Source organism: Plasmopara halstedii, assembly GCF_900000015.1.
Source record: "Plasmopara halstedii genome assembly, contig: Scaffold_525, whole genome shotgun sequence".
NCBI classification, from domain to species: Eukaryota; Oomycota; class Peronosporomycetes; order Peronosporales; family Peronosporaceae; genus Plasmopara; species Plasmopara halstedii.
In genome coordinates, this window is record NW_020187445.1 from 1,829,265 (window position 1) to 1,839,359 (window position 10,095).

General features: G+C 46.7%; 2 protein-coding genes across 2 annotated transcripts; one reads left to right on the forward strand and one right to left on the reverse strand.

The window, feature by feature from the left end:
* Window positions 1–6,407: 6,407 nt before the first annotated feature.
* On the forward strand, window positions 6,408–6,723 carry PHALS_10997 (uncharacterized protein; the record flags this gene model as incomplete). Its single annotated transcript, XM_024726517.1, has 2 exons — window positions 6,408–6,572; window positions 6,637–6,723. 2 exons carry the CDS (start codon window positions 6,408–6,410, stop codon window positions 6,721–6,723), a joined length of 252 nt encoding a protein of 83 aa, XP_024577186.1.
* A 2,965-nt stretch (window positions 6,724–9,688) lies between these two features.
* On the reverse strand, window positions 9,689–10,095 carry PHALS_10998 (uncharacterized protein; the record flags this gene model as incomplete). Its single annotated transcript, XM_024726518.1, has 2 exons — window positions 9,689–9,914; window positions 10,022–10,095. 2 exons carry the CDS (start codon window positions 10,093–10,095, stop codon window positions 9,689–9,691), a joined length of 300 nt encoding a protein of 99 aa, XP_024577187.1.

Below are 10,095 nucleotides of genomic sequence, written 5' to 3' on the forward strand. Positions count from 1 at the left end.
TCTCAAGTACATCGAGACCAAGTTACAGTTTGCCGACTTCCTAACGAAGTCAATATCGACGAAGCAGTTCGAACTCCTGTTAGACAAGTCCAACATCCGGAACTCCCCGTCGAGGGGGAGTGTTGAAGTCAGCAAAGTTCGTCATTCTGAAGTCAGCAAGGTTCGTCACTATGACGTGATCAAGGATCAGAACCAGTATCAGGTTGAGGTTCAACCAGACCAGAACCATCATTAGGTTGAGGTTGAAGAAGGTTACGCTCAAGTTCAAGAGTAGGCTAGGAACCGTTCATTCTAGAGCGCGTAGCAACCAGTCATTTCAGACAGCATAAATAGGAGTCAATTACTTTTCATTTTCCACTCTCCGTCAACAGTCTCCTTCTCATCGTCTCAACTCTCAAAACTTAAGAAAAAGCGCTTTTGGTGCGGGCACTTGACCGTGACGGTCAATGTGCTGGAGATTGGGTATCCGAATTGCTGAAGACTAAAGTGTATCAGACAGGAGTCCCAAGCATATATCGCGGACTGAACGTGGGGTGGCACGTACCCCACTGAGCACTGCTCCTGTTTCAAAGCAGTCGCTGCATGCTACAAGTGGTATGGTCGGACGAGGTCCGTGGCATCGAGGGCGAGGCCCCAATGATGCACGCGGAGTGCAGTTATCCACTGGATGACGACTGCGGAGTTGGTAGCTCATTGTCGGTTATTGTTAATAACATCAGGTTTTGGTGGATCAGGAAGGGGGCACTGGACTACGCTGAGTGTGTGTTCTTACCGGTCTCACCAAGACGTATACTTCATTGAGGTGACAACAATGCCATATGCTCGCTGCAAGACACCCGGGGTGTGTCTACTGTAGACAATAACGTACAGCTATACACCCTCATGAACCGTATGACGGGGGACGGAGACGGCGTCGTCAGCCTCGCGGCTATTCCCCCGGTGGATGCTCTTCTTAAGCTAGACGAAATTTTCCTCGAAGATTTCGGCGGTGCCTTCAAGGCAGGCGACTTAGCCGAAGTGATCAATATATCGACTGTGCGAGGATATCAACTCGTCGTCGCTTCTGCATGAAGTTGACCTAGATGAAACTAAGAGGTTGATGAACGCTTGAAGTAGATCTGTGATCCTGAAGAATCCCTCCGATCCGTACAATCCTTTGGGGAGGATATTTCAAGACGTTGTCTCCAAAGACCCGCTGTCAGTCCTACCTCCGGACCGAGGTGTGCGTCATGAGATCGAGCTGGTTCCAGGGACCAAATACTGCGTAACACGCCAATAGCCCCTGTCAAAGAAGCAGTACGACGTCATTGACACCCTCTTCCGTGCGATGTACGACGTAAGAATTTTGCGTGATAGCAAGTCTACGCCATGTGTTGTGTCCGGAAGTCGAACGGCAAGAGGCGTATCGTTCACGCTAATAATGCTCAACGATGTCACCATTCCTGCACATTCGCCGATTCCTAGAAAGGTAGTCTTCCATAACAACATGGTTGGATGTACAGAGTACTTCGAGTGGCAAGTGGCAAGTGGCTGGTGATGCCTCAAGGGCTGTCAAATGCACCGCAACTTTTAATCGTCTTGTGACGTAAAGATGTTCAGGCCCCACCCGGCGTATACAAAGACAAGCGTCAACGACATCTTCGTCCAAGTTGTGCGGAGCACGGGAGAACGGATGAGGAGAACCACATCGCCCTTTTGAGAGCGGAGCTCGGGTGCATGCGCACGAATACGCTGTATGCTGCTGCAGACAAATGCATCTTCAACGCCGAATAAATCCCTTTTAGGGTACTTAATCTGCAAGCGTAACCTTCGAGCGGATCCCGCAATTTTCAAGACATTATGGACTGGCCGATTTTAACCAAAAGGATCTGCGCAAGTGCCTTGGCCTCGCCAACTACTTGCGCAAGTACATTGAGAATTATACAGAAATGGCACGGCCATTATCGAAACTCCTTAAGAAGGATGCGAAATAGTGTTGGGACATCGAGAATCAGGGGGCATTGACAGGTCAATGACCTCCTTTTTCATGCACAAGTACTGGCGTTGTCAGACCCCGATCGTCCTTTCAGTGTCGTATGTGGCGCTTCGGGCTTTGACTTCGGCTGTGCACTGCTGCAAGCAGACGCCGAGGGACGAGATCGGGTGATCGCGTTCGAATCCAGCCTGCTCAAAGCTGTAGAGAAGAACTACCCAGTCTACGACAAGAGATTACTCAAATTTGCACTTGTCAAGTTCAGGGTTCACCTGCTTGGTCCAAAGCCTTTTGTGATCTACACAGATCATGCGTCACTATGCACTGCGACCCAGTCGCCTCGCCTCTCGCAGAAGATGGTCAGGTGGCTCTCTTTCTTTGCAGAATATACCTTCGAGGTGAAGTATAAGCCTGTATAATGCTTTGGCTGATGCGTTGTCGCAAACCAGATTATGAGCTTGCTCATGCCACGACGGTGACGGCGTTAGTGACGAATCTGATTCGCGCCGAGTACTCTGGTGATGATATGCGTAGCGCTGCTTCGGGCTCTCGAGAGCAAAGAATTTGGAAGCTCGGACAAGAAGTTGTCGTCATGACTGCACGCACAGTTGCCCCGATATTCGTTGAATAACGGGTTGCTGTATTATAGCACCAATTCAACGGATACGTCACGAATTGCGGTTCCTCGAGATGATGATTTGAAGTACCGTATCCACTTTGACGTCCTTGACACCCCACTCAGTGGTCATCTCGATCGTTTAAAGACGTACAGCTCTGTGAGCTGCCCCAACTTGTGGCCCAAGCTGTACAAATTTACGAGCACATATGTGCGGACGTGTGAGCCGTGTCAAAGGGTAAAACCCTTTGCGAATGGGGCGGCGCCACTGGCCAGTTTGCCGGTATTGGCAGTCCAAACGTTTGAACTCTGTATTTGGTCGGCCCGAAGAACTCGACGAGCAACATGGGTCGGCCGTTTGTGCAAAATGGCTCATCATGTGGCGGTATTAGAGGTCATCGATTGTGTGGGTACAGCGTTGCTATTTGTCGATCGTGTCTTTTGACAGCATGAACCCCCGGAGTCAATTCTCTCTGACAGATACCTACACTTCACAGAGAGGTTTTGGTCTACAAACTTCAGAATGCTGGGCATCAAGTTGACTATGTCCACAGCGGACCATTCGCAGACCGATAGCTTACTGAGCCCGTAAATCGCGTCGTCAAAGACGCCCTTCGCGCGCTGAGACACCGAGGACTGGAGCGCTATGCTGCCACTCGTAGACTTCGCTTTGATCAATGCAGTGCATTCGTCTACTGGCTACACGCCGGTCTTACGTGAACGGGCTCGTTCGTCCTCGCGTCCCGCTGACGCCATCATCCCATGACTCAAAGCTTGGTAGGGGATATTGCCGAACGGCTAAGTGATGTCATCCCCCTCACTGTCCGTAATTAAGTCGATGACGTCCTCTCTACCTGACTAAGTGTCTGAGCACACGTGCTTGATGCGATAGCTGAAAGTCAATACATGCAGAAAGAATATGATGACGGAAGAAGCAGAAGAAATGTTGAAAACTTTGAGGTCGGAGACCTGGTTATTTAAATATTAGAAACTTCCTACGAATGCAATTTCTGTTGTCTCAGAGACGAAGCTCCGTCCACATTTACTGGATCTTTCAAAGTCGTGAAAAGCGGAACCTTGCGTATACGCTAAAGCTTCCGAAACGGATGCGCACCTACCGGGTGTTTTTTTGTGGGCTTGGTCAAGTCGTACCGGGATACGGCGCATGTGAACACGAAGCTTTGGCGCCGAAGCGGCACTTACAGACGCTCGACCACCCAGAAGCTAGACCTGCAACTGATTTTGAGCACGGAGTGCTACGATCTCCATTTTAAAGGCGTCAGGCGCCCCACCTCGCACGAAGTGACGCAATCGTCTGCTCGATGGCTAGGAGCCGCTCAGACAGAGCAGGATAGTTCTTAACGTGAGGCAGTCTGTGCACAAATGGCTCCAAGCTCTCGAGGTCTTCCGCACGGCGGTATGCGACCCCAGCATGATGCTCAGTGGAGTCCCGATCGCGACAGCCTTGTCCCCAAGAGCTCGAAAAGAAACGCGGGTCACCGGACGGCGATCGACCAAGTCGTCATCGTCCGCCGTCGACTCTTCTCAACGAGAATGGTTGTGTCCACTATCACGTGGAACGTCTTGGTGATGTGGCGAGGATACCACGACTCCGAGAACTCGTGGCGGTTTGAGGTGCCACTTCAGCAAGACTGCTCCAGATGTCGTGGACGATTTTATCAGAAGGTATATGGCTTTCGCGTCATCGTACGCCCAGCGCTTCTCGGCAATAGCCAGAGAAGCCGAAATGAGCTCAACCTATGCCCTTGAGCTGGTGTGGTCGCTATCTCACATGTGTGAGAGACCCAGTATTTAAACGCACCGAGAAACTAAATGTACGACTTACACAGAGCTCGCGGGAACATGATGGATTACTCTGTATGTTGCAGGGCGGGAATCCGAAGGCCAGCGACGCGCGTTGAGTTTGGCAAACTCAGATCAAAGACGGCGCACGCTCACTTCCTTGAAGGTCCGCTTTAAGTTAGATAGCGAAGAAAGTTTCGGGTGACGTTGCACCCATTGCTCAAAGATCTCTTCGTCATCTGCAGCGGTTTCGTCTGGAATGGGCACCACAAAAATTGTCCGCATTGCAGGAACAAGAGCGATTCAGCTTTGAGCGCAAACTCGTCAAGGCGATTGGTAATGATATCACTTTCCCCGAAAGGTGAGAGGTCGGGGAACGGGCACGGTGTCCGCAAATCTGAGAAGGGCTCACGTCGTGCCGCTGGCGCACCTCGCCCTCCTCTTCTTCTCATACTGGTAAAAGAGTATCTGACTCGCAGTCAACTTCCTCCAAATCCTCGACGATGTAATCCGTCGCCCGTGGTGGGCACGGTGCGCGGTGCTCGATCGCCGAAGGCTTGGGTTTCTTGAAGCCGTGGACGTGCTGTCTCAAATTTGCGCCGCGTGCAGGAGACGGAAAAGGGATCAGCCCGCGGGCGCTCTCGAAACTAGCGAGGCTGGGCGTTTTTTGTGTCCTAGATACAGAGCATATTGAGCAGATAATGTGTGAAGAAGGTCCTGGGATATAGAGTTGTCTTAGACACGCAAGCTCGCACGAGGCGACAGCTAAATTTGAATTATGGGTGCTCGCAATATTTATTGAGGGGGGCTATAACGGGTTTACATATAAGAGGTGCGACACACAAGATGGTGTGGCGATCCAAGGGTGTGGATTGCACAAGTACAGTGTATGCACACAACGTCTGAGTGCACCTAAAGAAGAAGTCAGAACGTGGCTGGACGGCCAGTTGCTATGCGCAATAATTCGGTTTTACGAAATAATCAAGAATACCTAAGATTTAGATAAAGGCGACTTTGCAGCAAATAACACCATGAAATACAGTTTACATTCCGAATGGAAAAGGTTTTTTTTTTGCCTTGGGTTAAGGCTGTTGTTACTCTTGGAGTAAGTGGATTGCGATCCACTGGTACTGGTTCTATGTAAAGAACGAAGTTCACCGACCTTGGCTTAGCGTCCTCTAAGCGAAAGAGCTACGGCTACCCTGCTGCACGTGACGGCAAACAATCTCAGCTTCTTCTCCGATATCAGCCGTGCCATTTTGGTAATCTCAGTGTCTTGAAACAATTTTTATTCCAGCTTTTTCAATGCTTTTGTCGAAGGTAGTGAAGGGAGTCTTATAACCCTGAAGACATTCCCGGTCACTCCATTCAGAGATAGACATCTTTCTCGTCACATACCGGTGGAGCACTGCACCGCACGGTAGGCCCATCACGCGGTAGTAGTACTGGCTTAGCAGTACTGCTACGTCGTGATAGCGATGATCGAAACTTCATATTTTAGGGCCTACTCTCCATTTGCAATCACCCTTCAGCGCAATAGTCTCCGGCACGAGATATGGCGAGAATTAATCCCTTTCATCAGTCTTCACTGGTATTGCATAGGAAAGAACAACTTGAAGCTATTCTTTACCATTCCATTGACGTCAATGATCCATCAGGCGTGAATGCGTCGAACAAAGCATTTTGTACTTGACAGCAAATTTAATCTTCGGGAACACCCATGATACATTTGTCTTTTAACGCTTGGAGTGCATCAACATTTCCGTAATTTACCGCGTCGAGCTGAATTTAATCGGTTTAGACTACATGAACTTGCTCCACAACTAAACTGCGTGGGGTGATTTGTTCAGCTACTTGTTCAGCTTCAACATCGGCTGCTCTTTCTCCAGCACAACTTCTAGCCCGTCTTCACAAAGCCTTTCAACAAGTTTCTTTTCTAAGGAAAATCACTTTTGAAACTTCATTCAGACGCATACTGTATATGTGTATGATAGAACGGCTTGTACAAGCTAAATTATGTATCTTTTATCGAGCACTTTGGTGCCTCATGTGCGCGGTATTGGATATCTTTCAAATTTGGATGAGAGGAGCAGAATGCAGATTTTCATTACGCGTCATAGTGGTATACTAGTTGTCACTAGTATATTAGCGTTTTTACCACCTCGAAACCAAAAAGCATCTGTGTGTATTCGCATCTGTTTTTTGCATAAAACGATGGAAGACTACAAATTTCGAGTTATTTAAGAAACTTAAGACCGCAATATCTGTCAAGTCAGACTTCCAAAGTCACGATATATTAAATACTAAGACGCCCTTATTAGCATCATACTAATTTTGTACTACTTTAGAAGAGAATAAGTTAAGCACTTGAGCACATTAAAGAAGACAATAAATGGCAACAAGAGAAATGGAACGTGATGCTTATACAGTTAATTGACAGCAAGCTCTACAGGGCAAATTTCTATGCGGGTGGTCGTAAGCAAAACCACAAATCATGTATTGTACACATTGCGTGCAAAAATTAGAGAATCATGACTGATGTACCTTCCTTCCTATAGGGCATCCGGGTGATCCTTACGGCTTCAAGTTCTATGTGTTAGCTCACGCGGACTTTCAAAGCCAATGGTTACTCAGTGTGAGGTGCGTGGCAGCCACATTTCGTCGTATAAGCATTCCAATCAAAATTTCATTATCAATCCCAAGTACGCATCACCCTCAAAGACAACAAAAAACTAAGTTCTTAAGTAGCTCTTTGTCGTTCACCTCTTGAAAGCCTTTCCACTTAAAAAAATACAGTAACGCAGAAAATTTTGCTGTAATGTGAGCAGTGAAATTTTCTACCGTGCCTTGATGGTACACTCTATCGTCCCGAGATCAGCAAATTCCTTTGACAAAAAACTTGTTGGGTTCGGGATGTAACATATTTTGCCTTGAGTCGTTCAATTGCGGCATCGTGTCATTTATCTCAAATAGCTATTTGTAGCTTTTTCGCGGTTGTCTTAATGCAGCACGAACCCTTCCCACATTGCACCTTTTTTATGTCGCTAATTCGTTTCGCATCACCCAACCCACTTAACCCTCAGCTTTCTTGTCACAAATCTAGTAACCGAAAGCTTTACACTCCGTTTCATCACCTCTGTTTTCACTTTAAGAAACTCGATATTCTTTCACCTCATCATCCACGCCTAAGATTTAGCCGACCTTATTTTTTACCGGGTGACTTGTTCGTGGCATCGACGTGCAGAGTGTTCGGCGACAAATATTACGTGGTTATATTTTTGTCCCACCAATGTGTTTTCTGTTAGCACATATTCTTTTGGTTTGATTGGTGAACATCTATGTTGGCCCCGTGGTCTGTCGTCTCTAATTACAATAAGTGGTAACTATCAAAGTTCACGCTTTGAAAAAAATGTGCGATTCATCCCTTTTGTTTCTTCAATGCGTAACATATAATGCGGCTCATTGCTTAGCTTGAATATTCCTGTATATTACGAAACAAATTTAACTTCGTGTACGCTACACCACCATCAGTACATAAAAGTGTATACGGCAAAGAGAAAAAAAACTTGAAATATTTGAGTTTCTGCTTCACCGCGTCTGTGGTCGGTGCCAGGAATAATCTGCAGTCGTTGGTATCTGGTCTGCGCATCGTTTATCCAAAACATCTCTAATGTCTATCCACCGATTGCTTGCTTTTTGTACGCGTTCGGCAATTTGCCCTTGATTGATATGTGAACGTTAGCTCCGATGCTAATTTCCTCGCCATCTTGAGGGTTGTATCGTATTCCGTGTGTACAAATCTCCATCAAAAATGCATCAACGACCTCAATGGTTCATCCCATCCACGACCTTTTCTATTTCTGTAAATACCGATTGAATGGCATCCTGAACATAATTTATTACATTATTTGTCAATACATGCACTACAAGCACACCAGTTAATTCTCCACCATCACGGTTCCTGTGTAAGTTCCAGCCATGGCTCGCCGCGTACTGCAAAAACAATTTGTGTCCCTTAATTCGAGAAATTGGATGCGACAATATATCTGTACATGTACAGTCGTGCTTGAATATTCTCGCTTAACGCCGATGCTACCAACATCACGCCGCCTCTTTTTGCCACCTCTATCGCTTTCCTGTCAGCCGCGACACATTTTCTGATGTGTTGTTCAACATATTTAACCTGCAAGAATTGTTCACCAAATGTCGCCTATATCCGCTGTCAAATTTTCTCGCCCTTTCCGGGCTCAAAGTCGCAAATTGTCAGCGCGTTGCCTTCTTTGTCCCAGCCCTCTCCCTTTCATGGATATCTCGAAGGGAGAGACCCCACCGTTGCGAGTTTTTGTGTAGCTCATAGATCTTCGAGAGCCATATTCACGACATCTCTTACAAAATTCCTGCCACAAATCTGGAGTTTTATAGACTGCAAGAAATTCGCCTGCTCGTCTGTGTGCCTAATATACTCCGTCCACGTTAGGTGTAACCTCGACGTCGACAACATTGACACCCTCATCACAAGATTTCTAAACAAAAGTTGCTAAAGTGTAAATGGTAATTCATGCACTCTCATGCTTCACTAACTGCCACTTTTATGTGGGCAGTAGTTACAGCGGGGCTGCCGTAGCTTTGCGCTTCGAGGAAGCGTAATTTAGGTCACCGACCGTTCGTTCTATACTCAAAACAAGTACGAGTTTAGCGGATCGCAATCCGCTTACTCCGAGAGTAATTATAGCCTTATCCTCAGGCTAATTAACTCTTCCGTTTCAAAACTGAATTTATTTATTTTTATCTGCAGCAAAGCCGCCTAATTTTAAATGTATAGATTTTCCTAAATATATATAGTTAAATCTAAATACAAGCATATCTACTGGCCACTCAGCCACGTACCGTATTCTTATTTAGGTGTAGTCACTCCATGCCTATCTCATGTGACACACACTCCTGTTACCAGGGTACGTGTAACCCCGTTACAGTAGTTGTCTAGCTTTCCTCATCATTTTTTTAATTGCAATGCTCGTAATGCTTCGGAACAGAGCGATCATGGTAGCAATCTTTTGTAGTAGCTTTGTCTTGAGTGCGGCAGTGTCACCTATTCTTCAAACTATTTTCTGACTTAAAAATTGTAGGAAAAAAACTATCAGCTCGATGATGCCCCGGTAAACTGACCTTGACGTCTTCATATTGCTCACTTGCACGCTCTACAACCTGTGTCTGGATTTTCATACGTTTTCTGTCTGTTAGAAAATGAGTTTAATGATCTCGTTTTCATCAAATAGCCGAATATCTGACTCCCTTCCTCACGTGTCCGGTTCTCTGAAGTGTATTAGAGGCATCACATGTATCTGATCCGGAAACACTTGCAGTGGCGCATAAGGCTCCTTGAGCAGAGCTAAAGCCTTGCAATCCTCAATCCCAAAGTTAGTTGATCGGTCAAGAATATGTCGTCGGTAACCTTCTTCAAGACTCCCTCTGGGCGGCTTTCCCTTCCGCGGTTGCCTCTTTGGTGCTTTTCCGTTGCAAGTTCTAACTCAAAAAGGCTCGACTCTCATCCCTCCAGGCAACCCTGAGACGTCTCCAAGTAGTTGAATCGTTCGGCATGACCATTTAACGAGTGTAACACTATCTCGAACGCGATTGTCGCTATCTCTCCCTCTAATCCTTCAGAACTTGCCACTGGCCATTGATCATTTTTAAAATTCTGCAT